The sequence below is a fragment of the Thermomyces lanuginosus genome (assembly GCF_041956635.1).
Source record: "Thermomyces lanuginosus strain ATCC 200065 unplaced genomic scaffold VTN49scaffold_7, whole genome shotgun sequence".
In the NCBI taxonomy this organism is placed as follows: domain Eukaryota; kingdom Fungi; phylum Ascomycota; class Eurotiomycetes; order Eurotiales; family Trichocomaceae; genus Thermomyces; species Thermomyces lanuginosus.
Genome location: NW_027192341.1, coordinates 831245 through 858086, shown reverse-complemented (window position 1 = coordinate 858086; position 26842 = coordinate 831245). Strand labels below are relative to the sequence as shown.

General features: G+C 53.2%; 14 protein-coding genes across 14 annotated transcripts; 6 read left to right on the top strand and 8 right to left on the bottom strand.

The window, feature by feature from the left end:
• Positions 1-1307: 1307 nt before the first annotated feature.
• Positions 1308-3026, bottom strand: VTN49DRAFT_7783 (uncharacterized protein; the record flags this gene model as incomplete). Its single annotated transcript, XM_069416090.1, has 5 exons — positions 1308-1656; positions 1715-1893; positions 1948-2065; positions 2115-2581; positions 2661-3026. 5 exons carry the CDS (start codon positions 3024-3026, stop codon positions 1308-1310), a joined length of 1479 nt encoding a protein of 492 aa, XP_069272144.1.
• Positions 3027-3742: 716 nt separating this feature from the next.
• On the bottom strand, positions 3743-4931 carry VTN49DRAFT_7782 (uncharacterized protein; the record flags this gene model as incomplete). The annotated part of the gene is made up of 2 exons (XM_069416089.1): positions 3743-4622; positions 4684-4931. The coding sequence occupies 2 exons, from the start codon at positions 4929-4931 to the stop codon at positions 3743-3745; spliced, it is 1128 nt and encodes a 375-aa protein (XP_069272143.1).
• Positions 4932-5712: 781 nt separating this feature from the next.
• Positions 5713-7085, top strand: VTN49DRAFT_7781 (uncharacterized protein; the record flags this gene model as incomplete). Its single annotated transcript, XM_069416088.1, has 2 exons — positions 5713-6315; positions 6369-7085. The coding sequence occupies 2 exons, from the start codon at positions 5713-5715 to the stop codon at positions 7083-7085; spliced, it is 1320 nt and encodes a 439-aa protein (XP_069272142.1).
• Positions 7086-8080: 995 nt separating this feature from the next.
• Positions 8081-9498, top strand: VTN49DRAFT_7780 (uncharacterized protein; the record flags this gene model as incomplete). Its single annotated transcript, XM_069416087.1, has 2 exons — positions 8081-8102; positions 8156-9498. The coding sequence occupies 2 exons, from the start codon at positions 8081-8083 to the stop codon at positions 9496-9498; spliced, it is 1365 nt and encodes a 454-aa protein (XP_069272141.1).
• Positions 9499-9986: 488 nt separating this feature from the next.
• On the top strand, positions 9987-11429 carry VTN49DRAFT_7779 (uncharacterized protein; the record flags this gene model as incomplete). The annotated part of the gene is made up of 1 exon (XM_069416085.1): positions 9987-11429. The coding sequence occupies one exon, from the start codon at positions 9987-9989 to the stop codon at positions 11427-11429; it is 1443 nt and encodes a 480-aa protein (XP_069272140.1).
• A 337-nt stretch (positions 11430-11766) lies between these two features.
• Positions 11767-12972, bottom strand: VTN49DRAFT_7778 (uncharacterized protein; the record flags this gene model as incomplete). Its single annotated transcript, XM_069416084.1, has 4 exons — positions 11767-11817; positions 11865-12358; positions 12411-12657; positions 12712-12972. The coding sequence occupies 4 exons, from the start codon at positions 12970-12972 to the stop codon at positions 11767-11769; spliced, it is 1053 nt and encodes a 350-aa protein (XP_069272139.1).
• Positions 12973-13742: 770 nt separating this feature from the next.
• On the bottom strand, positions 13743-14454 carry VTN49DRAFT_7777 (uncharacterized protein; the record flags this gene model as incomplete). The annotated part of the gene is made up of 6 exons (XM_069416083.1): positions 13743-13750; positions 13803-13841; positions 13901-13949; positions 14009-14089; positions 14154-14171; positions 14233-14454. The coding sequence occupies 6 exons, from the start codon at positions 14452-14454 to the stop codon at positions 13743-13745; spliced, it is 417 nt and encodes a 138-aa protein (XP_069272138.1).
• A 321-nt stretch (positions 14455-14775) lies between these two features.
• VTN49DRAFT_7776 (uncharacterized protein) lies at positions 14776-15629 on the top strand (the record flags this gene model as incomplete). The annotated part of the gene is made up of 3 exons (XM_069416082.1): positions 14776-15050; positions 15175-15440; positions 15499-15629. 3 exons carry the CDS (start codon positions 14776-14778, stop codon positions 15627-15629), a joined length of 672 nt encoding a protein of 223 aa, XP_069272137.1.
• Positions 15630-16060: 431 nt separating this feature from the next.
• VTN49DRAFT_7775 (uncharacterized protein) lies at positions 16061-17767 on the bottom strand (the record flags this gene model as incomplete). The annotated part of the gene is made up of 3 exons (XM_069416081.1): positions 16061-17542; positions 17603-17686; positions 17753-17767. 3 exons carry the CDS (start codon positions 17765-17767, stop codon positions 16061-16063), a joined length of 1581 nt encoding a protein of 526 aa, XP_069272136.1.
• A 615-nt stretch (positions 17768-18382) lies between these two features.
• On the top strand, positions 18383-19367 carry VTN49DRAFT_7774 (uncharacterized protein; the record flags this gene model as incomplete). The annotated part of the gene is made up of 2 exons (XM_069416080.1): positions 18383-18525; positions 18590-19367. 2 exons carry the CDS (start codon positions 18383-18385, stop codon positions 19365-19367), a joined length of 921 nt encoding a protein of 306 aa, XP_069272135.1.
• Positions 19368-20039: 672 nt separating this feature from the next.
• VTN49DRAFT_7773 (uncharacterized protein) lies at positions 20040-20928 on the bottom strand (the record flags this gene model as incomplete). Its single annotated transcript, XM_069416079.1, has 3 exons — positions 20040-20058; positions 20110-20129; positions 20656-20928. 3 exons carry the CDS (start codon positions 20926-20928, stop codon positions 20040-20042), a joined length of 312 nt encoding a protein of 103 aa, XP_069272134.1.
• Positions 20929-20983: 55 nt separating this feature from the next.
• Positions 20984-23669, top strand: VTN49DRAFT_7772 (uncharacterized protein; the record flags this gene model as incomplete). The annotated part of the gene is made up of 5 exons (XM_069416078.1): positions 20984-21033; positions 21089-21116; positions 21181-21236; positions 21292-21541; positions 21594-23669. The coding sequence occupies 5 exons, from the start codon at positions 20984-20986 to the stop codon at positions 23667-23669; spliced, it is 2460 nt and encodes an 819-aa protein (XP_069272133.1).
• A 163-nt stretch (positions 23670-23832) lies between these two features.
• VTN49DRAFT_7771 (uncharacterized protein) lies at positions 23833-24486 on the bottom strand (the record flags this gene model as incomplete). Its single annotated transcript, XM_069416077.1, has 1 exon — positions 23833-24486. The coding sequence occupies one exon, from the start codon at positions 24484-24486 to the stop codon at positions 23833-23835; it is 654 nt and encodes a 217-aa protein (XP_069272132.1).
• Positions 24487-25053: 567 nt separating this feature from the next.
• VTN49DRAFT_7770 (uncharacterized protein) lies at positions 25054-25939 on the bottom strand (the record flags this gene model as incomplete). The annotated part of the gene is made up of 2 exons (XM_069416076.1): positions 25054-25555; positions 25635-25939. The coding sequence occupies 2 exons, from the start codon at positions 25937-25939 to the stop codon at positions 25054-25056; spliced, it is 807 nt and encodes a 268-aa protein (XP_069272131.1).
• Positions 25940-26842: the final 903 nt, after the last annotated feature.

Genomic DNA, 26842 nt, shown 5'->3' with positions numbered 1-26842 from the left:
ATAACGAAAACGGATGAAAAAAAAAAAAAAAAAAAAAAAAGGTAAGGGTAACGGCGAACAAAGAAACTGTAATTTCAAGCTTAACCTCGGAATCGGGGCGAAAACACATGCTGTCCAACTACCTACCTAACCTATCCGCTGAGGCACAGTGAACCAAAGGGGGGGAGCGCCGCTGACGAGGCTCACCAGGCTAAACCCTAAAAACAGTAATCGCGTACATAGAGTGTAATCGTTCAGGGCAGTCCCTAATAGGTTCATACGGTCGGTCAAATCGACACCAAGTCGGATTGTCGGATTGTCGGATGTCGGAGCGTCGGAACTATCGCTTGAACGGCACGTCAGAATGGTTAAAACAGACCATGATCCAATCTCCATCGAGCGGGTCGATGATGGATCGTATCCAATCAAGCTTGGAACGGATGCTCCATTATCAGAAACAAGCATTAAGAAGCATACGTACGCAAGAAACCCTATTATTTTAAATAGCGCCCTCGATGGAGAAACAAAAAGACAGAAAACGGGACCTTATGAGATCATATTCCGCAAGTATGAGTACTTGTTTCACTCAATCACATTATACTGGGGAAGTTGTACCAGGGACATTCCAAGGTAACGAAACCAATCAGCAACAATAACGCCGGGGTACCCGGGTGGGTTCTTCCAAGCTTTGGGGGGGGGTGGTGGTGATGGGGTCAAACTTAAATCCAGGTTTAGCTTGCAAGTTTAGGGCTTTCGGCGAATGAACATACGTCAAGGGGGCAGAATGACGCAGATCGCACTACGATAGGCCCCATTGCAGAAAAAGTAAACTACGAGTAACTACCCCATTAGGGAAATGGTCAAATATCGGATCTGACCCGTCCAGCCAAAAAAAGAGCCCTCTTTTTATCCTGGGAACTAAAGGACTGGGCTTCCATAATCCCGGTCTAGCATCATACTCGAGCAACCAACTCTAGAACGTTGATCGAATGCTTGACTTGTCAATTTGCCTGTCAAAGACGGGACTAACAAAGGTAAAATGGATTATAGTGGATTGTGTGCAGGAATTCCCCCTGCCACCACTCCCGGAGCACTCCGATTCGGGCTGAAATCCGTTCCGGCACAGAAAAGTAATAAATCAAATAAAATCCAGATGCCGGCAGTTGAAACGGCTGTCATCAACCGGCCTTAGCCTAATTATCTTGTTATCTTCCCACCCATAACATGTATGTCCATTTGTCCTAAACATTAGCGGTGATCACTCCAAACAGCTAGTGACTCATACATCGTAACGTATGGCTTAAACAGCACACTCCTCCTCCATTGACTTATCGAAGCCCAATCTCTCGCGCGACATCGCCACTTCGCCGCACGCTCACGCTCGAACTACTGCTGCGCCGCCGCCGGCTGCGGGTCTCTGCTGGGTCGGCCGGACTGAGACCGCTGGCCCGTGCGTACAGGTTGAGTATATCCGTGAGGCTGAGAACCCCGACGAGACGACCAGAGACACCCGCGCCGGGAATAGACGATGGCACAGACAGGTGAGGTGGTGGGTGGCTTTGACTCTGGCTGTCGCGCGCTGATGAGCTCGGTGAGCTGGTTGCCGCAGCAATGTGTGTCGACGAATGTGTCGGTGTAGGAGGTCCAGACGATGCCTGCGGATCTGTGATCCAAAGTCTGGTCAAGTCGGTCAGCCGCCGTGCACCAAGTCCCACACCATGCGTCCGAGTCCTACCTATGCGATCGCGTCGCTACCATCTTAGCGACCGTGTGTGCCAGTGTCGAGTTGGGAGTGACATAGAACACCGGAAATGAATCCTTGCCGTCTTTCAGCCCTCGCGAGGATAATATGACGGAAATGAAATGGACACAAGTATTATGCAGCAGCGGTAGCGATGAAGACTTGGTCAACAGCTGCACATCATTAGCGACCGCTGGAAAGAAAAGAACAGCAGGGCCATCTCATACCTTTACATCAACCGTAGAAATATTGCCAATCACGTTAGACTGGTGGTCAAGCACTGGCAGCGACGAAACTCCCTCGTCGTTCATCAACTGCAGCGCTTGGAATAACGGCTTGTCCCCGCTGGAGAAAGGATTAGCATGCGAACTGCATGATGCTACGTGCAACTCACTGGATGGAAACCACCCGCTGTGAACCGATCCCCAAATCTTTGAGGTACAGCGGGTATAGTTGGTCAATGATAGGGAAGCTGCGTCCATTCTCCCACAGAAACTTCACCAGCCTCGTCTGGCTGACGACACCAACGACCTCGTTGCTGCCGTCTTTGACCACTACGATTCGATGCACCCCGCTGCCAAACGTCTCAACGGCCGCCCTCAGGTTGGCCGATGCGGGCAACGTGGTTAAAGGTTCCTTGGGAACCAGATCCTTGATGGCCTCGAGCGGAACCTTGTTCCCCTCTCTTGCCTTTCGAGCAACCTCCTCAAACGATGTCAGCTGCGACTCGGTGGGCCGGGTCAAGCCGACCACTAGCAGCAGGTACGCGTTGAGGTCATTGTAATCAAAGGTGCCAATTGCCGCCTTCGAGTCGGCCGTCTCACGGATCAAGAGCACCGGTGCTTCACTTTCAACGAGAATCTAGAGACCAAAATCTAAGCTTAGTGTTGTCGAAATCAAAGTGTTTTTCGTCGAATCGCCGAGCAAGCGCAATACGGACATTTGTAGCCTCCTCAATTCCTGTGTCAACTTCCACAAACCGCAGGTCCTGTGGCTTCACCAATTCGCCAATGGCGATCTGTCTCCAGTCTCTGCCCATGAACGCTGGATCTGCCGGGTTCCGCACAGGGGGATTGTCAATCAACCCTTGGATGGCAGCTTGTGTCAAGGAGGGCTGACGCCGCGCCCGAGGCGACTGTGGCATCCCACGGAGACTCTCAGCAAAACTTTGTCGATGCGAGGCCGATGTCGACATGTGCGAGAGACGAAGGGAATGCTGGCGCGAATGCGTCGGAGGACGCGACTCGAAGCTGGACCGTGGCGACGAGGCTGCTGCGGCCTCGCCAGGGAGACCTTGCCCCGTCATGATCGTGAGCGGTTCGAAGTGGGGTACGGTTCTATAACGAACAGAAACGTCGGACAAGCAGATTTCGACAGCTCATGGGAAACTGAGAGAGCAATAATGGACGGCAATTGAGGGAGTGGTCGAGTCACCGAGTGGAGATTTGGTCGAGGATCACGGCTCGTCCCGCGCTTAGAAATTTTGTTCGAAGCTTTTGCAATTTTCAAAGAGCTCCGCTCAGCGATCCAATGGGAGCTCACGCCAAGTACCGCTAGCGTGAGCCATTCGTAATCGTACTTACGCTAATCCCATTAGGGCTAGCGTACATCCTGGTAAAACCTAATTTTGCATCTGAGCTCCGTTTGCGTCTTCTGATTGGTGCAGTTCCTTCAACAACACGGAACGTTGTCTTGGCATCGTCGATTTACGATCATGCGATGTCCGATTTGGCCGACGGAAGAATGACATCGACCGTTCGTCACGTTGAAGTTAAGAATTGAGAACACGCTTAACAGAGGAAGAGATAGACGAGAGCCTGTTCACGTCACGGGTCCAATCAGCCCACCGGGAAGTCAAACGCTCATGATAGTACAGCCGAGAGCCGAAACCCTAAAGTGATATGGAAAGATCATGCGATAAAGTTTAAAGAAAACCGACATTTCCTCGCTTGGATTGACAGCGGTCTCGAACTCTGTATTGTCTGAGCCAGCATTGTTTATCCGGTGGTGGCAACGGCATCTTCAGACAAACTCCGACAAAAGCCTAGACAAATCCTTCGTTCTGGAACTTTTCATGACTCGTGTTTTCGATCGTTCCGGAACACCACGTGTGGGATCGCCTTTTCTTTTCTTCCCAGGTCCATTGTTCTGGCCATCGCTTCCAGGGTCATCGCTTCTATGGTCATCGCGGCGGAATACGTCCACGTGGAACGGCTCGCTGTCATCATACTGCCCGACTGAGAAATCCAATACTGGCGTATCCTCCGGTACGGAAGTTGCGAGCATCTTCCAAGGCTCATCGATCTCCCAGTCCGGTTGATTGCGACCTCTCAACAATCGCCCATCATTCATCTGGAATTTGTATGGCTTGGTAACCTGTGAGCCAGTGGCATACACGGACCATCCACACTCCTCCGCATACTTGATGGCAGATGTGGACGACAGTCCGTCACAGCGAGCAACAGCGCACACTTTGAGGGAGCGAATGCGACTCAAGAAACGGAATGTAGCAGGCGTCAGTTGGTGCGGACCATAGATTTTCAACAGCCAGAGATGCTCAAATGCCTTTGTTGTCTCGGCCATCTCACTCCAAGCCCGAATAACTCGATCGGTAAAGTCGTTATATCCATCAACCGGCGGCCGGTAGGGAGTTAGAATCTCCAGCGCAACTAGATTCTTGATACTGGCAATTTCCACCAGCGTTCGCGTGGATAAGTTATGTGTCCAAACCCTGAGAGCCGTTACCCAACTCAGAGAAGGACTAGTGATTAACTCCCAATAATGGCGACCAGCGGCAACGAGCTTATCGTCTGCAATCATCCTGCAGTGTGGAGAGATTGCTCCAAACTCCTTGCTGTAGACGGAGCAAAGGAGCATCCACATGTACATCGTCCTTCTTCCGCTGATGTATGATATAAGCTCAGGTCCGGAGAATAAGCAATCAATGCATAAAAATGATTTACCTCTTCTTCAGATACTCCCACATCTCCTTCGCAATTGGCCAAGGTATGGATTCAAAATGCTCTTTCGTCAACAACCGTTGGTCGTACAATGTCCGCTTCAAAGCCAGGTGTTTGAGCGACGGTGCTCCTGCCGAGGGCCTCTCAGTGAAGTCAACTCTACAGTATGGCGATTCAAGAGTCCATATGACTCCGTCTGTGTAGTCACGCCGCAGATATCTCGACCTGCGAAGAGTGCGTTCGTGGTCCATATTCCCGCATGGTATTATTGTCAGATTCTGCATAGAGAATGGTCTTGATATGATCGGCGAATTGATCAATCGCGATCACAAATGCAGGCAATAATGTTTCACATGGTTTTGGGATTTCATCTTCCGTCTCATGTCAACCAGCACTCGCAGCAAGTTGACGCGTTCGCGTCAAGCGCTCGAGCCCAACTGATATTTCGAAAGCACGTGGTCACGTGACATAGGGTCAACCCTGGCCAGACTTTAACAAGTGATGTGGTTTTTGCGTAGCACAATAATCAGCCTGCTGGATTTCGCCATGAGAAGCATAAACACGATCGATCTGCCTTATCATGCTAACAATAGATGCAGGATGCATTGGCTAAACCATACGTGTCAAGTTAGGCGCCTTAGCCGACTTCCCATGTTTCGAATCATGCGTCGTCAAAGCGACTGGTTTTCTGTTGTTTGTTAGGTTAGCAGATGCATATGTGCCAGCTCCACCGGGCGCTTAGGTGGGCATACAAAGACAAAGCTCACTTTCTTTGGCAGGAAAAGCGCAGATCGAGTCATATCACAACTGCAGAGCCTCGATTTGCGCGAGCTGTCTAAGAAAGGGGTGTAAGATGTCAAGGCGGCAAGAACAAAAGAAAGACTATAATAATAAAGATGGTCACGCCCGAGTCAAGTCATTGTTCATCATCAAAAAGTCGAACGCTCTGTCACTAATTTAGGAATTCTCAAGTTCCATGGTTGCTTTGTGGCCATCGTCGTCGAGACTGTCTCGTTGAGCAAAGGAAAAAACATGAAGTCACTGGATTACATCAGTGACATATTCACCAGCAGTAAAAGCGAACGCAACCTACCAAATGTTCGTCGGATACCAAAGAACAGCACGCCGCAAGTCATCATCTGTCTGGAGTCCGGAAATGTTCTTATCAACAACACACACACATCGCCTGTCCAGCGAACTGTGACGCCGGTGACCCCGACAAGCTCCGACGCGTCTTCCGACGGCAGAAGTCCATCTCCCGTGCAGGAGAAGATGCATCCCACTCTCAGAGAGCCGTTGAATTCCGTCTCTGGGAACAATGAAGAACCGAAAGCGCCAAGTTCCCATGGTTGCCTGAGTATAGTCGAGTCGAAAGTGAAGCACTATGTGGAACTGCCAGGCAGCTTTAGTTTTGACACTCCAGATGCGGCAATGCCTTCCGTGGAGACATCAAAACTTACCAAGTCTGGTTTGGGTTTGAAAGGCTGCGGTAGTACACTGAAGGAATTGGAGAGCGGAGGCTGGCAGGAATGGCGAGCCCCTTCTCGGAATGGGAGTATCACGACGACAGTATCGGATGGTGATGAAAGCCGGGAAGCTAAATTCTCTTCGGAAGACTCCAAACTGTCAAACGAGGTATGGAACGTGAGCTCTCTCCGGATGAACTTGCTAACGGGTATATTGGTCAGGAGACTACCTCGTTGACATATACAGATAGTAACGGACGTCTATCGCCTGTTCCTAGAAAAGTTGCACGCCTGGCTCCGTCGAGTCATGGGCAGAGTACGAATGCCGACGCCAATAACCAAGATACTGAGAAGCAGCACTCGCCGCCTGCTACTCTGGGTGATAGCACCATGACAATCAAAGCAGTAGACGGCAGGAAATCTCCGGATGATCAGGTCAGCCCATCGCAGCCCCCGCAGAGTCCCGTCTCCACGTCTGGAAAAGAGGAGGGCCGTTCTTCACGGCGCTCATGCCTTTCTTGCTGCTGCCACCACTGCATCTTTTACACCAGCGAGCTTGCGGCACTGCAGTTCCGCGTCGTGGAATTAGAGTATATGAATGCCACCCTGGAAGCCAAAGTCCGACAATACCGGCAAGAGATCCGACTGTTCAAGAAGGACGTCAAGGGCTACAAGAAAGATGAGAAACACTTCAGCAAACTTCTCGAGGAAAAAGATACAGAAATCATCGCTCTTCACGAGAAGATTGCGCAGCTTGTTGCTGCATCTTCGCCCACAAGCACCCAAGTTGCAGGGAAGGAGATCAAAAAGAGCTTACCGTCGCCGTACTCGTCGCCCACGGACGAATTTCCCAGCGATGTTCGTCTGTCGTCTCGGACAGTTCAATACGAAGGCAAATCAGCTGCGGAAAAAGAGCGCAAGATCAAGACATGGATATGATTGGAAGAATTGTCGGGGCCTTCATGTTACCACAGAATTGGATGTGGCACACGCTAAGGGGCATTTGTATATAACTGTCATGACTTTTTATGATGCTCAGTTTGGATGATGTTCTGATTTTGTCTCAATAATATCATTTAATGCCAGAATCTTCTCTTCGTTGTACTTCGTAGTGCTCCTCAATTAAGATCACCTGCTAATATATAACGTACCACTAGCTCAGCAAGGAGTTTCCGTGCCGCAGTCCTGGGACCATTCATGAGCCCGTCCAACACAACATTCCAGTAGTAGTACTCAGCTGTCACCTGTCGGGATGTTCTTGGCATATTCATCACCAAGTTGACATGCCATTATAAATCTAACTTTATTATAAATCCACGCGACTTCTACACCATCGGAGACTTCGGACTAGTATTAATATTTTGTTGACCCTAATGGATGGTTGGTCCATGTGATTTGTGATGTCACTGAAGCGGTGTCTCTGGAACTAGCCCTAATCAAGCTAGACAATAAATCACGTGCTTAATTCTAGACAAGGGAACCCTTGGTAGGGCTATGAAACTGCTGGGAGAATCCCGGAATTTCTGGGGTTATTGTGTTTTGTATGCGTCGCTCCCACTCGTACTGCGGCATTCTGCCAACAATCTACCCTCAGCCTCATTTTTGGTGGGCGATGATCGACACAGCTGAAAGTCAAACTCTGCAGTGAGTCGCACAGTATGCAGAGCGCTAGACCTAAAGACGGTCATGAGTCAATGGCCGGCCACTGAATTTAGGACCTGGCAGGTCCAGCTATGAATCCAGACAGTGTGCCTTGTCGACGACTGACTTTGCCGAGTGATCCTATCGACACGCGTCCCATGCCCTGTGATTTGTTCCTGCAGCTTTGGTGTGTGATCGTTGCCAGGATAGGCATACTCTGCCCTGGCAGCGAACTCACATGATCGACTAGCACAGACTCTCGTGAGGCGAACGAGTTGTGGGAGATGGCAGCCATGTTTGTACGCCGTGCACAGGGTAGGGCACCCCCCTTCAAAAAGAACAGGGGTTCTTTGTTAAAGGGGTCCAAGGAGCCGGTTTGACCATTTCACTCCTACCACCCACGAAACGGCAACTAGTCACAATGATGGAAACATACCGGCAGAGACAACAAGAATCAGCCCTCGAGGCCAAGTCGCGGGTGGCGGGGGACTTTGTCCACGTCGAGCGAGAACTACCTTCCCGAAACATTCGACGGTACTCAGGGCTCCTGCGCACGGCGTTGAATTTGCTCCGCGGCAAGAATCCAATGGCGCAACCGGTAAACCGGCGAGAGCACATCGTCTGGCTGTTCGATAACATTGCCTACCGGCCAACCCCACCGGCGGGTCAACATCAATATCTTCAGCGGGAGGCACAGCCATGGCTCATGGAAGTCGTGTCCTGCGTGTTTGTCGACGGCAACCACGATCTGGCACGATACGTTGCGGCGGTGGCAGACGCGATCGGCCTGGATGGGGAACTGGGTAGCGATGAAGAGGTGCGGCAGCGCATCACGGAGCGCCTGCAGCCGTTCTTGCATCCGATCGCGCCAGCACGCACGATGAAACTTCGGACTCATATGCCCAGCAGTGGTGGTATCGGGGCGGCGCAGACGCATTCCCTCGGGCCTGCCAATTCTCATGGGATAGTCAGCCAGACTGTGTCCCTGGGAAGACACCGTGACGTTGCTGACCGGGCCCGCGCCAGCTCGCACCTCGTCGGATGGGAAAGGGAACAAGACGTGACGGCGATGGAGACAGTTTTTGCGCATCCCGATGGTTGGCTGGTGATCTCGGACATTGACGACTCGATAAAGATTACCATGACGTCGGATGCTGGCGGGATCCTACGCAGCACATTTGTCGAGGAGCCAAAGCCCGTCGATGGGATGCCGGAGCTCTACGAGCGCATCGAGCGTACGCTGCAACCTGCCTGGGTCTACATCTCAGCGTCTCCGTACAACCTTTACCAGTTCCTGCGCGGGTTCCTGCGCCAGTACTACCCCGTGGGTTCCATGATCCTGCGGGAGAACTCGTGGCAGGATCTCGGTGGGTTTCTCAAGTCGTACAGCATGGGTACGCAGGCCTACAAGACGGACCGCCTGGATAAGGTACACGGCTGGCTGCCGCGGCGCAAGGTGATCTGCATTGGGGACTCCACGCAGAGCGACCCGGAGTCTTACGCGGAGCTATATCGCAAGTACGCCGGGTGGATCCAGGCCATCTTCATCCGCAAAGTGGTTGATATCCCTCACATGGAGGAGAAGAACGCTCCTGAGCGGTTCGAACAGGCGTTCAAAGGCATCCCAGAGCATGTGTGGACAGTATTTGAAGATCCCAGCGGGCTCCACGAGCAGATCATAAAGCTTGCCGGGGAAGTGGATGCGAAATAGGAAGCTACTGGCGGACTTCTATTCCGAGCGTCAACAACTTGAACGAAATATCTGAAACTGGCACTAATCCAACCGATACCCGCATAATTCCACCTACTCTTCCCTACCTCTGTGCCAGCGGCCCCTGACGTGGCGGGATGAGATCACATCGGACGTCAACGTCAGAGTGCGGCAATTGCTGCGGGGGAGATGGCGTGTATGTCCGTCAAGACGGACGGAACCATGACTGCATTATATCTGTAACTCAGGAGTAGCCTGGCTTATTACTAGTTCTTATATCAATCGTATACTTGACCATACGTTTGTTCATCGTTGCGATCTGCGGTGGGTGTCCTGTCGATCGTCTGACACTGCGGGTAGATATTGAGTTCATTGCGTCATACGACAAAGGGAGCTTACCAGAGAGACTAACTTGCAAACGACAGGTTCAATCTTTGCTGTAGAATACTGAAAACGGGTATTTATTTAGAAGAAAGTTTGGACGAAATATGTCTGTCCGCTACGACTACAAACCCTTTGGCCACCAACACCACCACCATCAGTCCCAAGACAACAGACACAACTATCAAATCAGCAAGACTTCTGAATCGCAGCAAGAGCACGAAGGCAGTGGCGGCCAGAAAATGTCCGAACAGACCTACGTGCCGGAGACGATGCAGGCGCTGCGGCTTCCAAGGGGGATGCACGACGAAGACGAAGAAAAAGGGAACTTGGGTCAGCGGCCCCGGAGTGGGCCCGCGCTGCTGGAGTTTGACAGCGCCGTGCCGACGCCGATCCCGACGCCGAGCCAGTACCTGATTAAAGTGCAGGCGGCGGGGGTCAGCGTGGGGGAGGTGCGGGCGATAACACGCGTGGGGGAGAAATACCGGAATCCGCCCAGTAATGATGCGACTGTTGTCGCGGACGGACCAGACTTACGGGGTCCGATTCCCGGGAGGGAGTTTTGCGGGAAGGTTATTAGTACCCCGACGGAGGATCAGCGGATGGCGGCAGGGCCAACGTTTAAAGTAGGAGATGAGGTGATTGGGCTGTTACGGTGCCGGGGCGATAATAGTGACGGTGATCAGACAGTGGATGGCGAAGCAGCTGATGTCGTGGAAGGCGGACACGGCGCGGCAGCGGAGTACACGCTGGCGGTGCAGCAGGAGCTTGCGTTCAAACCGCGGAACCTATCCGCAGCGGAAGCCGCGACGCTGCCGCTGGCGACGCTGGCAGCATGGCAGGCGCTGTTCGTGCACGCCGGGTTCGATCCAGACGACGGGGAGTGCAACCGGCCGTCGGACGGGCCGCTGCGGGTGCTGGTGGTCAACGCAGGCGGCACCGACGTCGGCCGCCAGGTGATCAACCTGTTCAACGTTCCCACCTTCTTTCCCGCGCTTTCACACCATATCATGGGTGGGAAAGGCCCCAACGAGACCGCCGTCTGGATCTGCGTGACCGGCGAGCCCGCCGACCTGGACACCTTGCGCCACAGCAATTACAAGTTCGACGCCAGTACCACCCGGACAGATATTGCGGAGGCGTTCCGCGAGAACGGCTGGGGGCCCGTCGACGTGGTCATCGACTGCTCCGGGCCGGGCGGCAGTGCTACCCGCCGTATGCTGCATTCGCCCGTCGTCGTCAAGAATAAAGGCCGCATCATCGGCCTCCACCAGCCGCACTCGACGTATCCAGATAAGCCCTCGGAGCGGGATATGCGCGCTGAGGCAAAGGCCCGGGGACTCGCCACAGAGCATGTCAAAGTCCAGCCGAATGGCCGCCATCTCGCGAAGATCTCGCAGTTTGCTGAGCGTGGTGATATCAGGCCACTGACACATGTCCCCGTCTTTGACTTGATCGATGGACGGGAAGCACTCGTTGATGCGGAGAAGACGAGAGGGATGACCGGCAGGGTTATTCTTCGAGTCGATCCGGCAATTTCAGAGATCTGATCAAATCCTCCTTTCACTATGCATCGTTAGTTCTCTCTAGTACTATTGTATCTGTCGACGAGACTCCTGCCAGCCGTCACATATCGCATCTGTTCAATCAACAAGCCAAAAAAGTATTATCACACTAGAATTTGGGTTTCGACTAAACACAATAAGATAAATAAAACAACACCTTAAGTATACTCAGCAACGAGTCCAAACCCGCCAGCTAGGACGAACGCAAGAAAAAGACAAGAAATCCATCAGGACCCTTGAGACGGGCCAATCCATGCCCGCAACCTCGAGCACTCATGCCGTAGACGACTGACAAAGTCATAAAAAGTACAGGGAAGAAGCATCACAGCAACGAATCCAGCCGTGTAAACACGCTCAGACATGCCGCAATGACCTAAACCTGTTAGTTTGAAAGCTAGCTGGCGTGATTTCAATACGTACCTCCAGTTGGAGTTCACGGTCCTTGGCCTTGTTGACCTCTTCGTTAACCGCCTGTGCCAGGTTCGCCCCGATGGCTTGCCCACCGCCCGTCCTCCGTGCGAACGGCCATTGCGAGTACTCAGTCAGCAGCTCGTCAACCTGGGCAAAGGCGCGCTCGCGGGCCTCATGGCTCATGGTAACCAGCGCGTTCTCCAAAACGTTGGCCGCATACGCGGCGCACACCATGCATATTGTCCGCAGATATCGGAACTCGACGTCCTCCGGCAGCCAAACGTTCGGCGGCAGGATCACCGTTCGGTTCGTGCACACGTTCCGCACACGCTTACTGACTTCCTCCTTGGCGCCCGAGTCCGCCACAGGATGCGTAGCCATGTCGAAGAGCAAAAAGTTTCGCTTCTCGGTGCGCAGGATGCCCTTGTCGACCAAGCCCTTCATGACTCGTTCACGCACTTGCTTCAGTTGATAGCCGATCATCAATAGGTTCCACGTTTCGCCTTCTTCCGTCAGCCCAGCCTCTGTTGATAGAAGGGAGGAGGCGTAGCATACCGCTCATCAAGTCAATCCACGAGCTAACGCTCATCTTCTCGCTCGATTTCATCATTTTGAGTGCCTCGTCCAGCAAGACCTCTCCCGTCAGCGTATCGTCAATGACCTCGATCAACCGGTCTGCGAGGGGGAATCGTCGGCGCGATGCATCCTTTTGCATGCTTATCCGGCCGCGGAAGGCGAGTTCGATCACGATGCACCCGCGGAGCGCGTAGGAGATGTTTTCATTCCAAAACGACAGGTATCCCTAGAACAACCCATCAGCCATGACCTGTAATCTCTGCCTGGCTTTCACCCATACCTGCTTGTCCTTCAACCCCAGCAGGACAATCTCCTCCATCAGGGTCAACTTTGGTTGCTTGCTCCGCTCGGCGCTCTCGCTTATGTCCCGCGGGTCGTAGGCGATCTTGTGCCCATTTTCCTCGCCGGTAAACACGGTATCGGGAACGGAGCCATTCCGCAGCGATGGCGAGGATACTCGACTATGGTCATCCTGGTCGTCGCCGGCTGCTACTCGCGCCCCTCCTCGTCGGCGTGTCAGACCACCGCCGGCTGAGGCCATGAAGGAAGCTGGCCGAGGTTGATAGTGTCGTCCAAATGAATGTATTTAAAGGTAATCGACAAAAGGATGGGCGGATTCGAGGTGCGAGGACTTGGAGAGGACCCCTTTGACGTCGGCTCCTTTGGCGTGGGTGAACTTCTCTGGACAGAGGGATTTTGCCCGACTGGGTCGACCGGCACAAAGCAGGAATCGAGCAATGCGAATTGGGAGTCGAGAAATAACTGTCAAATGCGTTTCCTGTCCTCAAAGAGTGACTGAGTTCCCCTGGCGAGGAATCGCAGCTCGATCAAGGGAAATTGTTTTAATCTAATCTGCGTCAGATCTCGCTGGCTCCTGCAGGGCTTGGCATTCGGCCAACGCCAACAGTCCAGATCGCATCCAGTATTCCGTTCCTGAGTGGAAAATTCCTCAGAATCCGGTTTCAGTATTGATTCATAGATGGCTGAATCTATGCTCGGCTGCTAGTGGTATTGTAGGCGCCGGCTCCGGCTCATTCTTTTGTGGGGGGCTCCCAATTGATACAACCGAGTATATCATGTGAGACCTACAATCCTAACATGACCACATCATCTACAGTCATCTTCGGAGTCGCCAGATGCAGGCACGTTGTGAAAGTAGAGATTGTGCGAAAAACTCAGTTGTCGTAGATGTACAAGTAACAATGGCGGAGATTAAGCGTACAATCACGCCAACCAGTGCCCCAACTCTATAATGCGTTGCATACATCCACTTCCATTCCCAGCAGCCCCAGTCATGCCATCGTATTTTGTTTAGTGGGCTATCATACGTTAGAAGACATTCGTCCAACGGCAAAAGCGTGCAGAACTTACCATCCGGCTGGGAGAGGATATAGTTCACAGCCTGGTCGACTGCAAGACTGTCAGTACCAATGCCAAAAGGTCATGAGGAGCGAGTCTGCTGGACATACCGCTGTGGATGGCGTCGGCCTCCTTGTCAGGGATCTCAATGCTGAATTCCTTTGCCATTGTTAGCTCGAGAACAGAGAGGAGAGAGCGAAACGGAAGCTGAGCAGTACCTCTTCAACCGCCATGACGACCTCGACAACATCCAGGCTGTCCAAGCCGAGGTCGTTTGTGAAGTGGGAGGTCGGGCCGATCTGTTATGCGACGGGATAAGTGTCTTTTCTCTACCAATGGACGGTACCTGGAACTAGGACGAACCTTGCTAGCATCATTGACCTGCAGTGGAATCAAAGATCAGTATCTGACGGGATAACGAAAATGTGGAGAAAATTCGCACCTTGTCAAAGTTCTTCAGCAAATTGATTATGCGACCCTCAACCTCCTCCTTGGAAAGACCAGCCGGAGCAGAATAGAAACGAGCCGTCATCGACTGGAAGCCGGGAACGAATTGAGCTGGTCGGACCGCACGAGGCGTTGTGATGGGACGGGAGACAGGAACTCGGATTGCCCGAGGAGCGGACGCCCGCAACGAGCGGACCAAGGCGGACCGGAACATCATGATGAATTCGAGAGAAGGGGAGGGATGACGACGTTATAAAAAGACAGCGGAAAACAGGCGAGCGCGGCGTCGAATTGCGGACAGAAAAAGCAGGCCGGATGAGCTGGTCCCAGATCGCAGAGGTTGAACGGCAGGCGTCGGAACCGAGTTTTTCCTTTTCCGCACAGAGTAGCCGCTTCGACCAATCAAAACCGAGATGTTCGTGATGACCTAATCCATTCCGCCTCGTCACCGCGCTGGACCACCCGAAGTCTTCTTGGTGCAGCATATTCTCACTCGGCAACTCTCTACCGTCGCCGATTTTCGCCTCGCCCTTTCACAATGGCCTCGTCGCAATCTGTAGCGAGGCTGGTTCTCACCCGCCGCCCGGCGCTGTCGACGCCGTCGACTGCTTTCCGCGCCGCCGCGAGCTTTTCGTCGTCGGCCTCGCGCTCTGCGACCCCCAAGGGCCCGCCGCCGTCGGGCTTCCGTCTGCCCCGCCCCAAGCGATGGGATGAATCCGAAGAGTCATCTCTGGACAAGGCCAGCAAGTACTTTTTGATGGCGGAGATGTTCCGGGGCATGTACGTTGTGCTGGAGCAGTTCTTCCGTCCGCCGTAAGTATCCCTTTCATCTACTATCTTGCTTGACATATCCGCTCTGGCAAGGGAATTCTTTGTCAATGCCTCGACCAATTACATTTTCTTTCTTCAACGTAGCGAATTCTGACCGAACGACTAGGTATACCATCTACTATCCCTTCGAAAAGGGTCCCATCTCGCCTCGGTTCCGTGGCGAACACGCCCTGCGCCGATACCCAACTGGCGAGGAGCGCTGCATCGCTTGCAAGCTCTGCGAAGCCATCTGCCCGGCCCAGGCCATTACCATTGAAGCCGAGGAACGTGAGGACGGCAGCCGACGAACGACCCGATATGATATCGATATGACCAAGTGCATCTACTGCGGTTACTGCCAGGAGAGCTGCCCCGTTGATGCCATCGTTGAAAGTGAGTTCCAGAAACTTGATATCACCTTTACCGGAAGATATACTGACAGTTCTTTCAGCACCCAATGCTGAATTCTCGACGGAGACTCGAGAAGAATTGCTGTACAACAAGGAGAAGCTTCTGGCCAATGGTGACAAATGGGAGCCGGAATTGGCTGCGGCTATTCGTGCCGATGCTCCCTACCGATAGGCCGCATGCTGCTGGCGTGGATTGTTGTAAAACATGTATATAGAATCGGATGTTTCAATTTATCCCGAAGCTATCAACAGAAGGGCTTGTTGCTCATCCTGCCACTCGTTGTCAAGTCATCCAATTTGTACCTCCGAGATCGTTTTCAGCGTAATGAATCAAAAGTGAATTAATGAAAGCTATGCATTCCAATACGAATCTACAAATGACCACCTTGCGCCCAAAATGCAATCCTATTTGCGCCTTTGTACCAGGCAAAAGATGATAACTGAACAGGCCGATATGGATGCATCCAGAAAGCGAATTCCGTACATACATCGGGCTGCAGATCACAGATGCAAACCAGCACAGCTCGATATCGAATACCCATAAGCGAAGAAGATGGAATGTGTACTCGTAGATCTGACAGAAAAGAAACAAATGACATGCTTTTATTTCTTCTTCGCCCCGGCCTTGGTTTTGAAACTTCCCTCGAAGCCCGGCCGTGCCTTCGCCTTGCCCTTCCCCTTCTTCTTCTGCCCTTTTTCCTCCTTGCGCTTGCGCAGGTTTTCCTCCCGACGCTGCTGGCGCTGTTCCTTGCTCTTCGCGACGGCTTCGAGCCGCTCCTTCCACTCCCGTTCGGACTTTCGCTTGGCGGCTTCCTTGCGCTTCAGGGCCTTCTTGAGCAGGGAGATGTCGTCGCGGACCTTCTCGCGATGAGCTCGCTTCTTCGCGTTCAACCACATATCTTTTTCTTCGATTTCTTTGCGTTTCTCCTCGTCCATGCTCTCCAAGCGCGCCTTCTTAGCCTCGGCCGCTTTCAGCGCCGAGCGTGGGTCCTGCGGTCCTTTCTTCTTATTCACGTCCATAATCCGCGACGCTGTTGCATCGGTCTGCGTGCCATCTGCGAATGCAATCCGACCGAATGCGAACGACTCCCCTCCGCTGCCGCTTTCTGCCGGCGACCGTGGGGAAGCCAGCAGTGAGCCCGCTCCGCCGGGGGAGAATCGACGTTGCATTTCCTCATCTTGTTTCCGCTGGGCCTCCTCTTTGGCTTTGCGTCGCATTTCCTTCTTGTGCTTTCTTCGCTGCTCCTCCTTTTGTCGCCGGGCCTCGATGAGCTCCTGTCGTGTTCGGGCCGGCTTTCCGTTTAGACCATCAGCCTTGCGAGCAGCCCGCAGCTCCTCGAGACGCTTCTGGAGTCGTTGGCGGAGTTCCTCTGGTGACGGTTTTGGCGGTTTCTCCTCTTTTTTATCCGAAGCATTCGATTCGTTTGGCGGCGCTAATGACGAGATCGATGAGCTTGCGGATTGATCATTAGATCTGTCGAAGCCGGGAGACGGTGGATTTGACTCGGTCGCACTATCTTCCGCCTTGCTTTTGGATCCTGCAGAAAACCCTTCCACCGGGGCGACCTCTTCCTCCTCGGTATCTTCGGGTGAGGATGCTTCGGGCTCCTCAGGCTCGGCCGGCTCCGCCTGCTCCTCGGTCGCTTCTTGCGCCTTGTCTGACGTTTGCTCCTTGGATTGGGACTCAGCTTGGCGTTGCCGTTCCTTTTTCTCGGCTTCCTTGGCTTTCTTCCTCTCGCGCTTAGCGGCCTTCTTCGCAGCCTTCTTTTCCAACTTCAATCGCCTTCGTTCCTCAATGGCCTGAGCTTTAGCATCATCTTCCTCCTTCTTTTCCGACGGTTCGTCCTTCTTTTGCTTCTTGGCCGCCTTGAAATGCCCTCTCTTGAGTCCCTCCAACGGCTGTTCCGTGCCTAACTCGCTTATTGACGAATCACTGCTGTGGCCATCGTCATCCTCTTCCCGTTTCCTTTTTCGTGCATTTTCTTCCATGACATCCTTTGCGGACTTTGCGGAGTCGGGGTCCAATTTGGCTCTTTTGGCGTTTCTCGCCTGTTCCTTGGTCTGTTTTTTCCGCTTCCATTGATCCTGAAAACAGAGCCCAAATCAGCCATTCGCGGCCAGTCACCGCGCCATCTGGAAACTTACGCTTGTATCTTCTCCGTAGTAATACTTAGCGGGAATCAACGACAACAATCCGCTAAAGGCGTCGGAGTGGCTTCGCAGCCGTTCCTGAAGACAGCCATGTCAACCTTGCAGCTCCATGGGATGGATGGAGAGCCATCCGCGCTTCCATACCTCGATATCCGCCATTTTCTCGGATGCCCAGAGACTGCAATCCAACAGCAGCGAGGACTGATGCGATGACCTTGGGCTCCAGAATCCCTCACGAGCGACGCCAGCCTGGACGAGCAAGCAAAAGCCGGTGGGAAAATTTGGGCGGGCGTGTAAATCTTGGCATTTACGCTAACCGTTTTTGGACGATAAGCCTCCCCGCGTTGAATTTTGATACACAATGGGAAGAATTACGCGTAATTATAGCTTCCTATATAGGAAGGCACTGCCACCTTCTGTGCTCTGTACTCAAAAGAGGAACCAGCATTCCAGGAAAGGATGTTCTGTTCTGATCGGGCAGGATCATGATAGCGAATACGGGTACTGGTGCAATCCAATCGGGAATTCATCGGCCAAATCAGGAGTGACGCAATTCACGTGACTTTCGGATTCGGCCCGGAGAGTGGTCCGATGGAGCCTCGGCTTCTCCGAAGAATGAATCAAATGATTCCGTTCCATATGATTCCCTCACCCGGACCTTTACTTGAAAATGGTCTATGCCCCAAAATGACCTCCGTCCTTTATTCTTCTCTTTTTCCTGCCCTCTCCCACCAGGACCAGAACTTCACATACGCCCGCTTCTGTTGAAGAAGCATGGACGGCTCCAAGGAGCGCGCCCCCTCTGAACAACCGAATGCAGAACAGCCGAAGTCGTCGGCGGGGGAAGGGCTACAGCTATGCAAGACCGCAGCGCGGTCGCTCGCGGAGACGGATGCAGTACTACATAAACTAGACAGGTAAGGGGCACAGTCCAATACAATAATACTGGCGTCAACCATGTGCTGACTGCGTTTGGCCCAGGCTTTTCGCCTCGACGGCCGGTCTGAAAGCCACCCTAGCGGTGCTGGAATACACCGCAAAGATCCTCCATTATGTCAATGCGGCGTCCCCGTCGCGAGCTTTCCGGCAACGCCTGCGACAGTTGCTGCTAATGAAATTGCGGGGGCCGCGACCGTCCGCGGCCGCATCTGCTCCAAAGTCCTCCTCAGCGCTCCTCGCATTCGCCGGTATGATCTCTGAGACTCGAACCAGCCTTCGTCTTCTGTCATTGCTCCCCATCTACACATGGTGCTCGTCGATTTTGAAGTCGCCGCCAAAGGATCGTGCCATCCGCGTGATCGTGTATTTGGAAATTCTCTCGTTGGCAGCATATCAATTGCTGGAGAATGTGGCGCACTTGGCGGCGAAAGGAGCGGGTTTCGATAAGCTCTTGAAGCGATTCGGAGGGATCGCGCTTTGGTCTCTGTGGAGCTCGCGCGCCTGGTGTGCTTATATCATGCTCGAATTTCTGCGACTTCTTCGGGAGGCTGTTCTTTTCCGTCGAAGAGACGAGGAGCGGAAAAAGCTGGACGGCCAATCCGAGAAGGGGTCGGAATTACTGACGGATGCCGAAGCGGAACGTGTCCGGCAGCTGAAACTCCGGAGCTGGAAGAAGGATTTGGTCACCAATTTGGCTTGGGCACCTGTGGGTGTCGAATTCAGTTTCCAAGACGGGATCGGCGTACCGCCGTCTATGGTTGCTGTCTGTGGACTGGCGGCTACGGCCTGGGGAGCGTATGATTTGTGGCTCGCCGCGTAGAGACTAGAGTTGGTTGTACATAACGATAGATCTCCCTTATCCTTAAAATTGTACATATTCGACACATTCGATGATGCGCCAAGTCCTACCGACCAGTGTCGGCCAGCATGCGTCATTCGAGCTCTTGTAATTAGAGTCTATAAATGTCGGTTCGTATCACGCTCTGTTCTTACAATCAAGATGAGAGAAACGGTCTTCGCAGCTCAACCCATTACTTCAGTCGAAGCCGGGCACCGCTAGATGACCAGCAGGCTCCAGTCGAAGGTTGGTCACTGACGGGGGGTTTAGTGCTTCAGGAAACTCACTGCGCTTACCATAAACTGAGCCGGGGCTTTCGGGCATGGCCACTGTGTTCAATTAGTCAAATAACTGGCCCCTTTTCCAATCGAGGAGTTTCATGTGCGGCATGATTGCGTATACAGAGTACGCCCAATGTCAACTTGTGTACGACAAGCCCTAAGCCGAGGTTCCCTTTTTTTGCCATGCTGAAGTCGGCTATGGTCTTGAGTGGCGGCAGAATATACCTCATCACTATGATAGATAGCAGTCGATATTCATTGTGGCAAATATCTGCAAATTCAACTTGGAACAGAACGCTGGGTAATGAATGCAATCTGGCTGCTCAAGTCCTGTCGAATATTTGCCTGGCTGGGCACAAACCATGCGCAAGGTTCAGAGTATGACGGCCCTTCTACACTCTCCCCGGTCAGCTTGGATCCGATCTTTACTCTTAAATGCGTACCTCAAATTAGCCAGGCCATGCTAGACGGACGATATCTGGACCGACGGATCGTCAGCAGTCATCAACCGCCGCGGTTGAGCTCGAACTAACGCAGCATTTTTTTTATCCGATGGGTACGATTCATTCCCTACTTAGCAATATGGATCTTTATCTTCTGCTCTTGAAATTTCTTGGAGATCTATTTTTGAATAGGCCTTCAATCCCGCAATATGATCTCTCAATCACTTCAGTTAGGCTGCAATAGATGTCGTCAACAGTGGCTACGAGGACCATGATGGATCGACTTATCCAGCGGCTTCCATGCCCTTCTGTTCACGCCCAATGGCGGCCGTATCGATTCCCGCAAGTAAAGAGGATTTGTAGGAGCATCCCGCCGCCAATCGCCTCTGAAAATCCCTCCATGAACCGTCAGGAACATCAATCTGTCCTGAATTCGCCGCTCAAAGAGGACAAGTCATCCCGTTGGAGCCTTGCGGGTAGGTCTGATTAGTCATCTTCCCCGCGCCCATGATTGGCTGGCGGCTGATATCATCGCTGGGAAGCTACGCTTAGATAACCAAGTCGGACCTGCTCGACCTCAACACCTGCTCCTTCCCTCTTAACACCTTCTCTCTTCCTCTGCTCCTGCCACTTTTGCCCTTTTGTGCCTCTTCTCTTTTCGTAAATCACCCGACTTCGTCTCTGACCGCTGATATTTTCCTCTGCGGGAGACGACGAGATCCTCCTCTCTCTTCGTCTGGTTGGAATCTGTCGGTTTCGGCTGAGACTCGCTTTCGCTGGGTCCCACGCTGTGACGTCTGTGACTCCCCTCCTTTCCATCTTACAGTCATCCCCTCTCTTTGATCCCGTGTTTGCAAAAGAGCAGTGAGAAAAAATGTCTTCAGAACCGGATCATGTGCACTCCAAGCAGAGGGTGCATCTCCAGTATGTGTTGACTTGTCATGATTCCAGCAGTTTCGGGTGCTAACAATGCGGGCAGTGACCCCTCTGGTGCAGAGAAGAAAGAGGTACAAATTCCGCCAGGAAATTTCGAAGATGTACAGTCGATTCTCGAGCTGACAGTAGATTCAGGAGCGCGATACGGCGACCGCCATCCTCAAGCGGAAGAAGAAGCCCAACCAACTGATGTGAGTGGCAAACGGCTTCCCACTGCGTCGAAAAGTCAGCACTGACACCTTGCAGCGTCACCGATGCCGTGAACGATGACAACTCCATCATTGCCCTCTCGAACAACACCATGGAAGCTCTGCAGCTCTTCCGTGGTGACACGGTGCTGGTCAAGGGCAAGAAGCGCCGGGATACTGTGCTGATCGTCTTGGCGGATGACGATCTGGATGATGGCAGTGCCCGCATCAACCGTGTGGTTCGACACAATCTGCGGGTCAAGCACGGCGATATCATCACCGTGCACCCGTGCCCGGATATCAAATATGTAAGCGCGACATGGTTGATGACGCCCGGTTGGATGCTAACCCCCTTTCTAGGCGAAGCGTATTGCCGTCCTTCCCATTGCTGATACCGTCGAAGGCCTGACGGGTTCCCTCTTCGACGTCTACCTGGCCCCGTACTTCCGCGAGGCGTACCGACCGGTCCGACAGGGAGACCTGTTCACCGTCCGGGGTGGTATGAGACAAGTGGAATTCAAAGTAGTTGAAGTTGATCCGCCAGAATACGGTATCGTCGCTCAGGACACCATCATTCACTGCGACGGCGAGCCGATTCAGCGTGAGGATGAGGAGGGTAACCTCAACGAGGTCGGCTACGATGATATTGGTGGTTGCCGCAAGCAGATGGCTCAAATCCGTGAGCTGGTCGAGCTGCCGCTGCGCCATCCACAGCTGTTCAAGTCGATCGGTATCAAGCCGCCTCGCGGTATCCTGATGTACGGGCCTCCAGGTACCGGTAAGACGCTGATGGCTCGCGCCGTCGCGAACGAGACTGGTGCCTTCTTCTTCCTGATCAATGGCCCGGAAATCATGTCCAAGATGGCCGGTGAATCCGAGTCCAATCTGCGCAAGGCGTTCGAGGAGGCTGAGAAGAACCAGCCCGCCATTATCTTTATTGACGAAATCGACTCCATCGCGCCCAAGCGAGAGAAAACGAACGGCGAGGTTGAGCGCCGCGTGGTCTCCCAGCTCCTCACCCTCATGGACGGTATGAAGGCCCGCTCCAACGTGGTCGTCATGGCTGCCACGAACCGTCCCAACTCGATTGACCCGGCTCTGCGCCGTTACGGTCGTTTCGACCGCGAAGTGGATATCGGCATTCCTGATCCGACCGGCCGCTTGGAGATTCTGCAGATTCACACAAAGAACATGAAGCTGGCCGAAGACGTCGACCTGGAAGCAATCGCCGCGGAGACGCACGGTTATGTCGGTTCGGATATTGCCTCTCTTTGCTCCGAAGCCGCTATGCAGCAGATCCGTGAGAAGATGGATCTCATTGACTTGGATGAGGATACGATCGACGCCGAGGTCTTGGACTCGCTCGGTGTCACGATGGACAACTTCCGCTATGCCCTGGGCGTCTCCAACCCGTCGGCGTTGCGCGAGGTGGCCGTCGTGGAGGTGCCGAACGTGCGCTGGGAGGATATTGGTGGCTTGGAAGACGTCAAGCGGGAGCTCATCGAGAGCGTGCAGTACCCCGTCGACCATCCCGACAAGTTTGCCAAGTTCGGCATGTCTCCGTCCCGTGGTGTGCTCTTCTATGGGCCTCCTGGTACGGGTAAGACCATGCTTGCCAAGGCCGTGGCCAACGAGTGCGCTGCCAACTTCATTTCGGTCAAGGGTCCGGAGCTTCTAAGCATGTGGTTTGGTGAATCGGAGAGCAACATTCGAGACATCTTCGACAAGGCCCGTGCCGCAGCACCGTGCGTGGTGTTCTTGGACGAGCTGGATTCTATTGCCAAGTCTCGTGGCAGCTCCGTTGGCGATGCTGGCGGTGCTTCGGACCGTGTTGTCAATCAGCTCCTGACGGAAATGGACGGCATGACGTCGAAGAAGAACGTGTTCGTCATTGGTGCCACCAACCGACCGGAGCAGCTGGATCCTGCGCTGTGCCGACCTGGTCGTCTGGACACCCTGGTGTACGTTCCTCTGCCTGACCAGGCGTCGCGTGAGAGCATTCTGCGCGCACAGTTGCGGAAGACGCCGGTGGCGCCAGACGTGGACCTTGCGTACATTGCATCCAAGACGCACGGGTTCTCGGGTGCTGATCTGGGCTTCATCACGCAGCGGGCGGTGAAGCTGGCGATCAAGCAGTCGATTGCGGCAGAAATTGAGCGGCAGAAGGAGCGCGAGGCTGCCGGCGAGGATGTGAATATGGAGGAGGAGGAGGACCCGGTACCGGAGCTGACGCGGGCGCACTTTGAGGAGGCCATGCAGTCGGCTCGGCGGTCTGTCAGCGATGTTGAGATCCGGCGCTACGAGGCGTTTGCGCAGAGCATGAAGAACTCTGGCGGCAGCGCCTTCTTCCGGTTCCCGACGGCTGAGGAGGCTGCCGGCAGCTCCGGTCAAGCAGCATTTGGCGATGGTGGCAATGATGACAGTCTTTACGATTAGAGTGATATGCTGTGATTTGTTGGTAGCTTCTTCTAGTTCTGGTTGAAATTCATGGGTGTAATTCTAGACTCTAAATCCATCTTATCCTCAAATTGTAGCGGCCAAAAAGATTCCCAAACGCCGTCCATCCTCCATTTCCCAACGCCGAAAACCATTTTGAATGTCATGTAGGTTTGGATTTCTTGAGCTTCTTTGTCGGGCTGCGGTCGCTCGTCTTGACGGTAGACTCGGACTCTGTTGTGGCGATGCTCTCTTTTGCCGTGAGGGACTCGTCATCGTCGTCGTCCTCTTCAGCTTCCACAGCTTCCTCGTTATCCTCTAATCCCTTTTTCTCCCCATCCACTTCTTTCTTTTCCTGCTCCTGTACTTGTTCATCCTCCTCCTCTTCCTCCTCCCCATCATCTTCCAATTCAATATCCTCCGCCGACCTCAACGCTTCCCTCACCATCCTGACCCCTAATTCCACCACTGCAGACGGAATCCTCACATCCGTATTCTCCAATACATCAGCCTGGTATTCATCTCCCACCCCATTCCCATTCCCGTTGACCTGCGAAGAAGAAAAGGAAGGATGCGTTCTCCCCTCGGCCTTAGCTAGTACCGCGTCGAAAAGCTCATCGAAACGCTCGCAGCGGCCTGCGCGCAGGAGCTCGAGGGCTAGAGTTCGTACACGTTCGGTCCAGCCGCTGCGTTGAAGGGCAGCGAGGAGGGTGGCGTGGAGGTCTTGGTGGAGGGTCGGCCAGGAAGGTGTGGTGGTGAGGTGGGTGTAGAGATCTTCTGTTGTTGCTGTTGCTGTTGTTTCTGTTGTCGTTGACATTGTCTTTGTCGTTTGTCTTTCCTGATATGCTGAAGTGAGGTGAGGTGAGGTGAGGTTGCTGCTGGGTGGGTTGGTCGAGGTCGAGCACTTTGAGCTAGTAAGGTATCAGATTCGGACTTTTAGGTTGGAGCTCGGGATGAATGCCAGTCCAGGCCAGCTGGATATTGATGGAGCGTTAATAAGGCATTCGTTTATAAGGTAACTGCTCGTAGCTTGAGAGTTCGAGGGACGGATCGAAGGGTCTGACGAGCGAGAGAGATTGGGATGTGGTAGTTCTTACCACTAGCTCAGAATAGGTCGGCGGTTGTGAATGGATGATTGATCCTAATGCGAACGGAACCTGCGAACAAATCTAGCAAACCGGGGTCCAGGTGGAGTGATCAATGTCTCCTACAGCCCTCACTTTATGGAGACTGTGGTATGATAGTAGATTCTACAAAGAATGCCTGCAATTTATGGACAACCGAGCAGCATCGACCCAAATGAACCCGTAGGTATATATAAAACACCAACGCCAAAAGTACTCCATACAGCAGAGCCAGACCACACAATATTATGATATATATATTATTTAATTCCTGCCCTTTCCAGCATCGCCTCCCTCTCCATAACCGACTCTCCAAACCGGATCAAAAACACCGTGCGACCGGGCCACATATCCGTCCCCTGGTTATGCGCGGTAACCGAGGCCTCGAAGCCGCAGCCGTCGCAAACACCCTCGATAATCCCCGCGACGAACGCGGCGCAGTTGAGCATGGACATCTCGCGCGGCACGCTGATGTAGGTGTTGACGAGGGGATCGTTGTCGGTGATCATGTATTCATTCGGGGTCTGCGGGGAAACGGAGTGTTCGAGGGCGTCGGCGGGCCTCTGGAAGAGCAACCGCCAGAGCGGGCCATGGATGAGATGTAACAATGGAAGAATCCGTAGAGGTCGTTGCGGCGGGCAGGATGTTGTGGAGGAAGTCAGAGCGGAGGTCGCGGAGGAGGATGAGGAGGATCCCGCCGTGGAGCGGTAGTAAAGAAGATCGAGCAGTCGTAGACCGAGAGGGTAGCCTTGCTCGTTTAACCTGGGCAATGTCTCGTTTTTAATTGAGTTGTTGCTGAATAGGAATGGGAGGGGAGCAGGAGGGGACAGTTAAGACTCACCGTCTCTCCAGGTCTTGAATACCCGTCACTTTCCGCTGCGCATAGCTGACCATCTCCGCGAAGATGTACCCAAATGCGGCGCGGCTGAGATCTGCATTGCGCGTGCGGTTCAGGTGTCGGTCGTAAATGGTCTTGCGGTTCGATGGTACGCGCAGGCCAGGCGAGGGGAGTTGGAGGATCTGGCTTTGGCGGGCGACGGCATGTTGCTGCTGTTGTTGTTGCTGTTGCTGTTGTTGCTGGTCTTGGTGTTTCTCGCTGGATGCGTTTGTTGAGAAGGTTGAGGCACGTCTGATGGAGGCCGACATGGTGCTGGTGTTGGTGGATGGTAAAGAGTGAGGTTGACGGGAATTCCACTGTTCTGATGGCGCCTGGCCTCCGAGCGGAGATGAGCTACGTTATTGCAATTAAGCTGTTCACTCTACAACCACGTCCAGTTACTAAGAATCTACGATGGAGGGCAATAACCCAAAAAGAATTTCTCAATTCATCGCTAAATACAGAGTACCTAACTAGATAATATTTGCTCGTGTTTTGTATACGAGAGCAACGACTCAAGCTTTTCGCGGAAATAACCTAGACGGGTCCGTTAGCTCATGCCAGACCATACACTCTCAAGACATCTTCGCGAGAAAAGAAACAAATCAGACATCCAAGGAAGTTTAGCGCTCACTGCACGTCTGGAATGGGTTCGGCAAGGCGACGGCTAGCGTGGAAACTGCGAATGTGGAAGGAATGTTTTCATCATAAGAGGGAGGAGGCACAGGAGAGAGAATATGTCGGCAACTCACCTTTACACACTCCTGACTGAAAGTCAAGGAATTGCCATTGTCCCTAAGGACAACGACCTTGAAGAAGAAGAGAAGAAAAATTCAAAGAGCAAAAGCCTGCACGACGGTGGGATTAAATAGAGCAGGCCAGAAATTCCTGCTCCGGAACAACCTTGATCCGAGACCGGTGGAACTCCCGCAGAACTTTCGATTTCGAGTCTTCGACCCTCCCTGCTCTTCTGTGACTGGCAAGAAGAGAGATTCGAGGCCATTGGCCTTCGGTAAAGAAAGAATCTCTCGTGGATATCATGACGTATTAAATCCAGTCCTGCTGGGTCGTCACACTCATACTGGCTGGGTCGAGATGCCTCAGGCTAACACTTCAATCGGTACGTCTTTAGGTTAACATCTAGGCAGTCTACGGCCCCGGCTTACCTTGAT